The sequence below is a fragment of the Acinonyx jubatus genome, chromosome B1, assembly GCF_027475565.1.
Source record: "Acinonyx jubatus isolate Ajub_Pintada_27869175 chromosome B1, VMU_Ajub_asm_v1.0, whole genome shotgun sequence".
Lineage (NCBI taxonomy): Eukaryota > Metazoa > Chordata > Mammalia > Carnivora > Felidae > Acinonyx > Acinonyx jubatus.
Window position 1 is genome coordinate 120890250 of NC_069382.1, and position 13914 is coordinate 120904163.

At 34.8% G+C, this 13914-nt stretch overlaps 1 protein-coding gene across 4 annotated transcripts in view; it reads left to right on the forward strand.

Moving 5' to 3' along the window:
* STPG2 (sperm tail PG-rich repeat containing 2) overlaps window positions 1-13914 on the forward strand; it is a 598009-nt gene that overhangs the window by 16859 nt on the left and 567236 nt on the right. For all 4 annotated transcript variants that reach the window (XM_053217109.1, XM_053217110.1, XM_053217112.1 and 1 more), the window contains one exon: window positions 1950-2114. In XM_053217109.1, coding sequence (XP_053073084.1) covers window positions 1950-2114 — 165 coding nt within the window. The remainder of the gene's footprint in view (window positions 1-1949; window positions 2115-13914) is intronic.

The window sequence follows — 13914 nt, forward strand, 5'->3', positions numbered from 1 at the left end:
AATCCTTCCAGTTATGAAATAAATAAATCATGGAGATGAAAAGTACAGCATAGGGAATATAGTCAATAACGTTGTATAACTTTGTATGGGGACATTTGGTAACTGTACTTATTGTGGTGAGCATTGTGTAATGTATAGAATTGTCAATCAGTGTATTGTGCATTTGAAACTAATATCAGACATTTTTTCAGTGACTATGAATACTAGATATAATGCTAGGCACTGATAATACATAGAAGACAAATCACTGCTCTCTGGGATCTATATTTTAATAGGGAAATAATGAATGTAATTCAGTACAAAACAGTTGATGCATTGCTATTTTAATAAACATATAATAAAATGTCTACTAGTAGCCCAACGTAGAGAGTTTTTGGAGGGAGTAGTCATAGCACAATCGAACTGGATCTTGAAGAATGATTCACTAAATAGGTAAGAAGAATGGGAAAAAACACTCCAGATAGAGAAAACCACCTGAATAAAGACATTGAGGTATTTAATGGCAAGGTATGTTTGGAAAAGAACAAAGTTCTTTGGAATATTTGTAGTACAGGATATAAGGGAGAATAGTAGGAATAGAGGATGGAGAAGGAGGTAGGGGATACATTTTGGAAAGTCTTGACGTTATGCAAATAATTTTTTAAAGTAGCAGAAGCCATTCAATACCTCCTGTTTTAATTTGATAATCAGTCTCATGAGTGTCACTGAAACTACTTAATAGTTGTCTCTAGCAATAAAAAAAAAAGTAAAATTCTGCCAGTGATAGTATGTTTATAGCATAATTGTCTGTTGGGCATGCATGTACTCAACTATAGCATGTATTTATTCAGAAACAACAAAGGATCAATATATTCTTTAAAAAGTTTTTTTATTATGTTTATTTAGTTTTAAGAGAGAGAGGCAGCAGGGGAGGGGCAGAGAGAGAGAGAGGGAGATAGAGAATCCTAAGCAGGGTCGTCACTGTCAGTACAGAGCCCAATGTGGTGCTCAAATCCTCGAACCACGAGATCATGCATGACCTGAGCCAAAATCAAGAGTTGGGCACTTAACTGACTGAGCCTCCCAGGTGCCCTATCAATATATTCTTAATAAGTAATTTTCCAGATAACTAAATCATTTAAATGCCAGTATTTTATTTGCTATATTTTATACTAGTATTTCTACTATATGTTACTTCTTTTTGTTTTTATTTAAATTATATATATATAAATTATACATTATAGGAATTATAAATTTACATTAAAGGAAATTTTGAAAAAAGGATAATCACCCTAAAACTTCTGGCTCTAACTTTGAGAATTCTGTTAATTTTTGCATAGCTCCTTTCAGTTTATCATTAAATGACTTATGTATATTACTATATATACTTATGTATAATTCATATATGTACCTATAGTCATCAAGTCTGCTTTCTATTTCCATTTAGTATTATGTCATAGACATTTTCCTTGCTATCTAGTCAGCATAATTAGGATATTTATACAAGGCATAGGTAATATGGAGATAAGTCTGGAACTGGGAAGGAATGAAGCCAGGAAATGTTACAGAAAACTATGAAGTTCATTTTTGCCTGGCAGCTGTTATGATAGTATGGCATAAGTAACCTCTTGGAACTGGTGATTGGGAATGTGACTGTAGGAGTGAATGCCTATTCTAAGCATCAGAAATACTTGTTTACTAAGCAAGATAAATAACTGAGCCGAGTTAGAGGGACTCCTTACCTCTTAACGTGGCTTTAATAGTAATATTATATATTATCTTAATTTGTATGATTAGGTGAAACTTGAATTTACTCCTTTAAATTACTTCCATAGAACAAACCTTTTTGGTTTATATTATGAAACTTATTAAGTCAATATTTAATAATTGCATTTTAGTAATTTTAATATTTGGTTCTTCATTCTTTCTCTTGCTTCCAAGCAAATAATAGAAAATGTTTTTTCTTACAGAAGTTTTCAAGGTCACCTACAGTTTCCAGAAGTGTTGATGTTCCTTCGATTCCTTCTTGTGGACGATCATATGGATATGATATTAATGAGGATGGCAGTATTATAAAACATTTTCCACCTGCTAGTGACAGCACACTAGGTCCAGCATACTATAAACCTCAATTTGTAAGTATAATGCATTTCCTATTAAAAATTGGAAGATTGTTTATAATTATGCATCTGTTAATGTAACACTAACTGCAGTAATAAATAGACCCTCAAATGTCACTGGCTTAACTTAACAGAAATTCTTTTTTTCCTCACTCACATGAGTGTTCCTTGTGGACAAGAGACTTTCCTCTGTGTAGAGATTCAGGGATGCATGCTTATTCCATTTGTTACTTTCATCATCAAAGGGCTTCGGTTCATCTGTATCCAGCTGGCAGGAGGGGAAAATCCCACTGCTAATGGGAGGATTTTGTGGCCAAATCTGGGTATTAAAGTTCAGTTACATGGCCATACCTAACTTCCAAGGAGGCTGGGATATATAGTCTAACTATATCTAGGAAGAAGAGGAAACAGGTTTCACTTACTAGAAGTCTCTGCTACAATGTATAATCATATGCGATACATAGATATTCTTTTCCTGAATTTGAAAGGGAAATGAGAATTTTTATACTAAAGGAATTTGAATCTGATAGTGTAATCATTATTTATTCCACAAATGGTTGTTAAAAAAGATAAGGAGCTTTTCTTTAATTACAAGACTGAAGTACATAGTGCTTTGGACCTGCTGTATTTTTATACTTTTATGAAATCTGGAAGAATAATCTTTATGAGGAAAATGACCAAAATTAAGCATAGACTTGAGGAGAGGCTGAAGAGATAGACACCTTGGGTGTCTTTTTTTTTTCTTTTTTTGTATATGTCTCCATCTTTGGGCTTAGGGCCAAATACTGTTAGAAACCATTTGGTTTGTGGCTATACTGGGGCATTTTGGGTCTTAGATACTTTGAATTGTGAAAAGTTTTATTTTAAATATATTAATTATAATTTATATAATTACACACAGAATAGTGGAAACATAATAACAGATACCCATGAATGCAAACTGGTGCAGCCACTGTGGAAAACAGTATAGAGGTTCCTCAAAAAGTTAAAAGTAGAATCACCCTATGATCCAGTAATTGCGTTAGTAGGTATTTACCCCCAAAATACAAAAACACTAATTCAAAGGGATACATGCACCTCATGTTTATAGCAGCATTACTTACAATAGCCAAATTATGTAAGCAGCCCAAGTATCCATTGATAAATGAATAAAGAAGATATGTATATATATATATATGCAATAGAATAGTATTCAGCTATAAAAAAGAATGTAATCTTGTCATTTGCTGTAACATGGATGGAACAATAGAATAGTATTCAGCTATAAAAAAGAATGTAATCTTGTCATTTGCTGTAACATGGATGGCTTACATTAAGTAAGCCAGAGAAAGGCAAATACCATATGATTTCACTTGTGGAATTTAAGAAACAAAAAATGAGTGAAGGGGAAAAAAAGAGAGTGATAAACTAAGAAACTGACTCTGCACTTGATCTTAGCCCAAAGACTGAGAAGCAGTGAGAAACAGACTCTGAACTGTAGAGAACAAACTGGTGGTTACCAGAGGGGAGGAGGTCAGTGGGATGATGGGTGAAATTGACAATGGGGATTAAGGAGTGTGCTTGTCACCCTCCTGGGTTGTTTAGTCAGTTAAGCGGCTGACTTCAGTTCAGGTCATGATCTCATGGTTCGTGGGTTCTAGCCCTGCATCAGGCTCTGTGCTGACAGCTCAGAGACTGGAGCCTGCTTTGGATTCTGTGTCTCCCTCTCTCTCTGTCCCTCCCCTTCTTGTGTTCTGTCTCTCTCTGTGTCTCAAAAATAAATAAATGTTAAAAAAAAATTAAAAAAAAAAAGGAGTGCACTTGCCATGATGAACAGTGGGTGATGTATGGAATTGTGGAATCACTGTACACCTGAAACTAATATAACACTGTATGTTAATTTTACTGAAACTAAAATGAAGTAAACAAAAATAACAGATACTCATGGACCCACCATCACATATAACATAGTAACATTAAACATAATTACCCAGTTTCTCTCCTTCCATTCTTTTTCCTTTGCCAAAGTAAACACTGAATCTATATTACATACATGAATAACAATATATATTGTGTGATTTAAAAATTTTAGGGGCGCCTGGGTGGCGCAGTCGGTTAGGCGTCCGACTTCAGCCAGGTCACGATCTCGCGGTCCGTGAGTTCAAGCCCCGCGTCAGGCTCTGGGCTGATGGCCCAGAGCCTGGAGCCTGTTTCCGATTCTGTGTCTCCCTCTCTCTCTGCCCCTCCCCCGTTCATGCTCTGTCTCTCTCTGTCCCAAAAATAAATAAACGTTGAAAAAAAAAATTTAAGTAAATGGTATCATCTGGTATGTAGGCTGCTTGTTTTTTGACTTAATGTTATTAACTGTGTGGATCTAATTCATTTATTGTTCTCAGTTAGTACTTTTTAAAATTTTTTAATTGGGGGTGGGTAGAGAAGGGCGGAGGGAGAGAGAGAGAGAATGTTAAGCAGTTCCCATGCTCAGTGTGGAGCCTGACATGGGGCTCAATCCCATGACGGTGGGATCATGACTGACCCCAAATCAAGTGTTGAATGCTCAATCAACTGAGCCACCCAGGTGCCCCATTACTTTTCTTTAAAAAAAAAATTAAATTTTGAAATATTTTCAGACTGATAGAAAAGTTACAAGAATAATCCAGAGAATTACCATATAACTTGCTCAGATTCTGCAGTTAACATTTTATCACATTTGCTTTATCAGTTTTTCTTCCTATATATTTATATTATTATTTTTATCAAGGAATTGGAGGGCACATTTAAGACATGATGTCCCTTTACTCTTAAATACTTCAATGTATATTTCCTAAGAAGAAGACATTCTCTTTTATAACCACAATGTAATTATCAAAAGCAGGAAGTTTTCATTCACATAATACTAATATCTGATCTACAGATTTAAAATAAATGCTAATGATCTCAATGATATCTTTATTTTTTAAATAATTTTATTCTGGAGTCAAATCTGGTATTACATATTGCAATTAGTTGTCGTGTCTCTTCAGATTCCTTTAATTTAGCACAGTTATTTAGTCTTTCTTTGTCAGTTGTAACCTTGAGTTTTTGTAGAGTACAGCCTAGTTATTTTGTAGAATATTTCTTAATTTGGGATTTGTGCATATTCACATGATTAGAGTAAGTTTATATTTTGGCAGGAGTACTACAAAAGTGATGTTTCCTTCTCAGGCACAGGATGTCTGCTTATCCCAAGATTGGTGATGTTAACTTGAGGTGATGTCTTTCAGTTTTATCTACTGTAAAGTTACCATTTTTTTTTAAATTATAGATGTTTTGTGGGAGTTACTTTAAGGATAGATATTATTTTCTTCATCACACTCACTAGTTTAATATCCTTTGATGGTGCCTAAATTAATTTTACTGTGTTTATCAAATGGTTTTTTTTTTTTTTAGTGTTTATTTATTTTTGAGAGAGATGAGAGACAGAGTGTGAGTGGGGGAGGGACAAAGAGAGAGGAAGACACAGAATCTGAAGCAGGCTCCAGGCTCTGAGCTGTCAGCACACAGCTCCATGGGGGGCTGGAACTCACAAACTGGGAGATCATGACCTGAGCTGAATTTGGATGCTTAACTGACTGAGCCACCCAGGCGCTCCTCAAATCGTGGTTTTATAACTCCATCTTTCCTTTAACATTTATTTGTTGGCACTTTATTATGAAGAAGAGCTTTATCTTTCCCATTTATATTGGTATAGATTAATGAATTCCTGTTTTACTCAAAGAGTTACAATTTATTACTGTCATTATTTATTTTGAGGTTTAAATTACCTCAGATTTGATCCTTAGGAGTCCTTTTAAGCTATTCCTAGTGTCTTTTTGACATGTCCTTATCATTCTTTTAGCATTTCTTTACCTTCTGGCACAATAAGATGTTTCGGGTACACTTATTTTTTTTCCCTGCCGCAGCTTTGGAATCAGACATTTCTTTAAGGAACCCTCCTACTTCCATTTAGTAGCCAATGGTATTTCAAAACAACATCAGTATACTATGTACATGCATTGCTAATGAGGTGTCACTGCTCCAGGCCATCAGTCGATGAATTAGAGATTCATACTTACTTTTTATTGATCTTTATATTAAAAACTTTGAGTTTATGCTGATACCTGATTTTGATAACTATGTTGTGGTTATAAAAGAGAATGTCTTGTTCTTAGGAAATTCCAGTCTAGTACCACAGATTTGTTCTAGGCTTTCCTTTTCCATATTTGAGAAACTTATCATTCCATTATTCTCAATATATTTATTTGCTTAATCCTGTAAAACACTCAAAGGAATTTCATAGTTAACCCATCACTGCAAAAACAGAGTTGACAAAGTACAAAGCTCTTACCTGTGGGTGACCTTGAGGCTCTATACAGGCAGGAAGTGAAGACTAAGGCAGACTTGTAAACTGTCTACTTGAACATTGAAGGTGTGCCCCAACACATGCAAAGAGTACCTCTGCAGAGGTTGGAGACTTATTGGTTCAAGGCATTTAAAGAAATGCCTTGTCCAACCTTGGTCCAACCATTACCTGACCACTCAGCTAACCAGGCTGGGACTTCAGTAGACACATTATGACAAAGAATACAGAATCTGTATATAGTCTAGGAAAATCACTAGCCAAACAACAACAAACCTTTAGGTGGCAGGGAGAGATTCTGATTTTCAGTGTTGCAATATTTTATTATCTAAAACATGCAATTTTCAACAAAAAATTCTGAGAGATACAAAGAACAAAAAAATATGGCCCATATTTAGGAAAAGAAGCAATGGATAGAAACTGTTCTTGAGGAAGCCAGTATGTTGGACTTATTAGACGAAGTTGTTAAATCAGCTATTTTAAATATATTCAAAGAAGTTAAGGAAGGTATGTCTAAAGAACTAAGAACTAAAGGAAAATATAAGAACAGTGTTTCACCAAGTAGAATATATCAATAAAAAGTTAGAAATTATAGAAAGAAATCAAATAAAAATTCTAGAATTGAAAAAGACAGTTATGAAAATGAATATTTGCTAGAGGGATTCAGTAATGGATTTGAACTGACAGAAGAAGGAATTAGCAAACCTGAGGACAAGTCAATTGATACTGTGCAGTCTGACAAGAAAAGAATGAAGAAAGATTAACATAGCCTTAGAGACTTTGGAACACCATCAAGCATAGCAACATATGCCTAATGGAAGTCTCAGGATGAAAGAAGAAAAAGGAGTGGAGAGAATATTTGAAGAAGTAATGACTAAAAACACCCCAAATTCGATGAAAAATATTTACACATACAAGAAGCTCAATGAATTCCAAACAGGATAAATGTAAAGAGATATATTACAGTCTAACTGTTGAAAGCCAAAGACAAAGAGAAATAGTCAAAGGAACAAGAGAAGGGACAAGGAATTCCCCAATAAAATTAACAACTGACTTACTAGAAACTATGGAGGCCGGAAGGCAATGGGATGATAGCCTTAAAGTGCTGAAAAAAAAAATCAAGAATTCTATTCTTTGAAACTGAAGGTGAAATTAGGACATTCCCAGACCAACAGGAACTGATAGAATTTCTCTCTGGTATTTCTCCTAAAGAAAATACTAGAGGCAGTCCTTCAAGCTGAAATGAAAGGTTATTAGAGAGTAATTTAAGTCCACACAAAGAAAGAACAATGATAATGGTAAATGCATAAGCCAGTATTATTTAATTTTTAGCTTGTGACTCCTCTGATTCCTACTGATTATGGAACATAGTAAAAATGATAACATTTTATATTCAAATATAGATGTTTTAAGACCTCATGGACGGCTTCATGCTTTGGAATGAGGTTACCTCTGGAAATATGGAGAATAAGGACATTGTGAGTTAAAGATGTGTCTCTTATTCTCACCTTGAGATTTCCCATTTATTTCTGACTATGGGTCTTTTTTCCCATGAGTATTTTGCTCTCTCAATGCCATACCTGGTTTTTTAGGCCTTCACTATCCCATCATCCTGTTAATAATGTCAAAATAATTAGTCTTCATCAACAGAGAGTACCAGTATCCTAGATATTTGAGGAAGATGCTTAGAAGAACAATGGAGATAAATTTTGTAAAAATTGCTGTGAAATTAATGGAAGTCCTGTGGTTTAATAGCAGTATATGCTGTCCAAGGTAAAAAGTTATGAGAGGTAGTGTAATGGAGTATACTGCCTGGGTTTGTTTCTTCACTTTACCACTTAAGAGTTATTTGTTCTTGGCCAGGTTACTTAAACTTTTTTTCACAATAATGATAGATCCTTGGCCTTAGCTTAAACAGTTCTCTGATTTCTGTTTACATCTAAAATGGTTATTCTTTTTTAAAAATTATACTATATATATATGTACACTATATAGTATGTATATATATTATATGTATATATATGGTATGTATACATATATGGTATATATATATGGTATATAGATATATATGGTATGTATATATATACATACACACACACACATACACACACACATACACACACACACACACACACACACACACTATTTCTTTGTTTTGGAATAATATATCATCTATTCCAAGACCAAAATCATGCCTCCAAGCTTACCTAGATGTACAAAACCTTTTCCACATATGACTAAACATTACTTTTACATGTAAAATTTATTTATTTTTCCTTCAGAAAAAAAAACCCAACATGTTCCTATAGACTACTATGAAATTGATACTGTAGTAATGTTCATTTAGGTCTTACCCGATTTCTGTTAATTCTATATATCTCCTTAGCTACTTTTTGAGATAATATAATATATGGACTCAGTTTCTAGATGTATTAATAGAAAATTAAGAAAATAATCCAATAGATGTGTAATTATTGTGATTCTTCCCTGATGTGGTGAATAACATCTGCTGAAGATATTTTACTTAGCATTTAAATAGAGAAGAAACTCTGAAATTAAGAGTTATATAAGATTCTAGCCAACAAATGATACATTTTGGCTGCATATATAATCAGTAAAGAAAAATTCTATGTATAAATTACTTTGTGTAATATTTGAATTATAAAATTTAGGTTCTCTCTCTGTGTCTCTCTCTAACATTTCAATTATAAAATATAGGTTCTCTATTTCTCTCTCCCTTTTTAAGAAAAGTCCAGGTAACCATTAGAAGTCTACTTTCCAGAAGTGGATTTCACAAGCTTGAAATTTGAAACGTTTGTGGTTGGAATTATGGCATTGACATTTGCTAATGATAACATGCTGGGAAATACCTATGTGCTGCCATGCTGGAGAGCAGCCCATTAGTGTTTGAATTGATGCACTTTGGGACTTTTAATTCTTCACAAATCCTATTTCCATACTTAATTATGGAAAAGATGTGGTAGAAAAGTTGCATAGCCCCTTCTTCATACATTTTATTGTCAATGGGAGTGGCAGTTAGTAATTCTTCTTCAAGTTATATTACAACATTCACTTAAAATAATGCAGCTCCATGCTGAGTTTGCTTCAATTAAGTCATATTTTATTTGCTAATGATTTTCCAAGTTGACAATGACCTTGAAATTGGTATTGTCAACACTTCTTGATATAAAGAGAGTATGATTTAGAGTTAAGAGTGCATCAATTTATTTTTCATTTTCTGTGTTGCATTTTTAAGAGGCTTTTAAATTAAATTTCAGATTGAACATTTACCTGAGTAACCTCCACAGTCAGAGGTTAGTGAATTAAGTAGTTGTCAATTCACATGGTTTAGGTGAAATGAATGTTAGTATATATACAGGAAAAGGATTTTGCTAATGTGTTGAATGGTGAATATGCACATGTGTGCATAATCTTCCCTTCTACTGGACAAAATCAGAACAGTGGAAATTAACCTGAAGAAAGCTTCTTAGACATAATTCTGCTCAAGGTTTTGAAGTGCCGTGTTAAAAGAATTAATATAAAATTCTAACATGTATTTTTTAGGCTTTAAAAATGTGATGTAAGATGATTTATCAAAATGCTGTCTTACAATATTGATATTTAAAAAATCTATAGGCTTGGGGCGCCTGGGTGACTCAGTCAGTTAAGCATCCGACTTCAGCTCACGTCATGATCTCGCGGTTTGTGAGTTCGAGCTCTGTGTTGGGCTCTGTGCTGACAGCTCGGAGCTTGGAACCTGCTTTGATTCTGTGTCTCCCTCTCTCTCTTTCTGCCCCTCCCCTGGTCATACTCTGTCTCTCTCTGTCTCTCAAAAATGAATAAAAAAATCTATAGGCTATAGTAAATAAAAATGGATATGCTCCTGTCTGAAATATATAAAACATCTAACATACCTAAAATGGCTATATTATATTAGAACAGAGTTCTACATTTGTGTGCTTCACTTCTTATTATGCCAAAAATCTGCACAATTATGAAATTTGACTTAATTTCTAAGTAGAAATAAAGTACAGAACAAATGGAGAAATTACGCTTTTTCTGTCTGCAAAACCACATATGTACTTTGGAAATTTATGGCTATATTAGGTAATTGCATGTGAAAGATGGTCTAGAACATGTACTTTAGCAAAAGAAAGTGTTGTGTGGCTTTCCATTCTTCCTTTTCCTGAAGCTCTGTAGGGTGCAGTAGTCTTTGGAGTTGTCACTGGCCTGAAGGAACAGGCTGCTTTTCAGCTCCTCTGGGGGATGCTGCAGTTTCTTCCAGCATTCCTCTACTACCATCTGTGGCTCTGCTGGACGTGTTAGTCTGTGCCGTTTTTCTATGTTGTTCTGCTAGGTATTATAGCATTTGTGTCTGCAGCCAGATCCAAAGCCTTTGCATGGTCTGACTGCCTTATTCCCTTTTGTGTTACACTCAGGAGTGCCAAATCAGTGTATACTCTATGTGTTACAGAGATTGGTGGGATAGCTCTTCCCATTTTTATTCATATCTCTGTTCCTTCTAGTACTGACAAAGATCTGGGCTTGAGAATTATGGATCGGCTAGAAAGCGTACTTATGACTGTAATAATAGTAATAATATCATCTTACTTTGATTTAGTGCTTTATAGTGTTATAGCTTCATAGCGTGTTAAAGCTGAACATCCGTAGTGAAGATGGGAAATCTTTGGATGGTCTGACTGCCTTATTCCCTTTTGTGTTATACTCAGGAGTGCCAAAGCAATATATACTTTCTATATATGTATGTATGTATGTACTCTGTATGTATACTCTCTTCTATTTGTGTTGTAATTCATTAGAAGGGATCTATGCATTAATAATCTAAGTACATTGAGATCAGAATATTTCTTGTGGAAATAAGGATTAATCCTTTTTTATTTATACAACCAGTTTTTCCAGACTTCATTGGATTGTGAATACTAAAGAGAGTCACAGCTTTGCTAATAGCTCAAATATAAGTATGTTGTCTCCTCCTAATGATGGTAGAGGTCCTCTAGCCTTCTGCAAACTTCTCCTTCCCCGGTGTTTCTGGGAGTCCTCAGGAGGCTGTCTGGACCATGCTCCCTGACGAGTCTATTTCCACGGAGAAGGCTGCTGTTCCACCAGGCTCTTCAGTCTCTTGCCAGATGGTGCTCTCTGCTGGGCGTTTCTACCATTGTACTTGATCACAGCTAAAGTGCGTGATGAGCTGGGGTGAGGTTGGGGGCATAATGTTCTTCTGTCTTTGTGTTATACTGTGTTAGAGGGGTCTAAAAGTATCGCTCAGTTTTACCAGTGTTTAATGAAAGAGGTCTTTTAGATTTTTATCATAGCCTCTTTGTACCCCACAGGACACTTGCATAAATCCAGTGGGGACTGTTAGGTGGTGAATTCAGTCAACAGAAAATATTCAGTATTTAGCATTGCTACTCTTTTGACAGTACAAATTTCTTACTGGGTGAGAGTCATTATGATTAGTTACTTCCTATAGGATTTGTTTTCACATTTGCCTTCTGGTTGGTTTGCCCATTCAGTTCACCAGACATTTCAAGACATGTCTGAATCCTACTTAGAAATAATTATTAACTCTGTTTCTTTACCCTTGGCTCCAACATCCTCTACTACCCCCAAGCAAGGAACAGACAAGGGAAATCAAGCAAGGGAAACCTGTAGAGAAACTGTAGTTCAATTTCTCTTTGTGATTGCATCTATAAAAAGAATCAGCAAAGGTCCCATTTCACTTTATAGAAGCATCAAAATTCTGTCAGAGATTGTCTTGGCCCTATTTTTTAATTCTTGAAGATCTGGTGGGTGTGGAAGGGACAGTTTAGTTTTATTGTGTTTGTATTATACAACATGTGAGGGTTAGTGATTAATGATAAGTCCTAGGGAGTAAAAGGCATTTTGACATAGTAGGGAATTTTAGTGCTGTACCAGGTTCTTTTTGGATTTTGTTGTGGTGTCCTGAAGCTTTCTGGAGTGGTGCCTCTGTAAATAGAAAGTGTGTCCTCCTTGGAGGCAATGGCTGTGCTTCCAATTTATTTTCAACCATGTATGCCAAGAATAGAGTGGGTGTTAACATTGTCTTTCATCACTTCACGTAATGGCCCTGGCACAAATCTCAAAGGGTGCAAGGAATTTTGAGACTTGCTCCCACCACCCGAGTCCATCCTTATCTCTAGTTTCTGTCTCTTTGGGATCATCAAAAGCCTCAGAGGAGGTTCTTTTCATATACAATGAGTTCCTTTTCTAGTTATAGTCTCTGTTGTGCTATATTTCCCAGAAATCCATTGAAGTTTTGGCATGTGAATAACACTTTCTCTTAGTTTCTAGCATTGTTAATTTGTGTCTATTTTATGCACTCCTTTTGAAGTTTTAGTAGGAGTTGGGCAGATGTGGGGTTTGATTCACCATTTTGAACTGGAATTACACTTTCCATCGCTAATAGTGCTATTTATTTCATTAATGATTATTTATGATAATTGACAGAGGTTGGTCTCACTATTCTAGAAGAGTAATAGTCACGTAGAAGGGGTGACACTATTTTATGCAGTTAACCTACAAGTTTATTATGGGGATTTTATTTTTTTATGTGTATATAAGTTAGAGTATTTATCCAAGCTTATTTTAAAGCTATGTTTTTACAAATATGAATTAAAAAATAGAGTTTACCTTTTACCATTGGTTAAAAAATGATTTAAAAAATTCTTAAGTGATTGCTCAATTTAGAATATATTAGGTCAACAAAAAAGAATTTCTGTAAGAGAGATTACTGTTCTTATGTTATATTTTATTATTTTATTAATTTCTAATGAAAGCAGGTCCTTTAACTTCTCTGAAGTGAACTTTTCAGGGTCATGCTTAATTTTGACATTTATTGGGGCACCTGGTAGCTCACTCGGTTAAGCGTCTGACTTTGGCTCAGGTCATGATCTCCCACTCTTGAGTTCAAGCCCTCCGTAGGGCTCTGTGCTGACAGCTCAGAGCCTGGAGCCTGCTTCAGATTCTGTGTCTCCCTCTCTCTGACCCTCCCCCACTATGCTCTGTCTCTCTCTGTGTCTCAAAAATAAATAAAAACATTTAAAAAATAAAAAAAATAAAAGTGGCTGTTCATCAGCTTGATTTTAAAAAATTGACATTACAGGGGATGCAAAGGAAACATGATGGTTGATTTCTCATATCACAAATAATTTCTGTAGTGTTTGGACCTCAAGCATTGAGAAAATGAACCAGGGGTAGTGTTTAATTTGTTTGTCATGTATTTGTTACTTTATGAAAAGTTTACATGAATAGATTATAGTTTTAAATGCCAGGTAATTAGAAGTTCTCTAATATCTGTGATATTTGAATTTGAATTTACTTTCTTGAAATTAATTTCTATTTAATTAAGATCATTTTTAACAGACTTTCTATTCCCTAAATCATACAGTTCTGCCCCATCCTCACTTTGTTAAACAA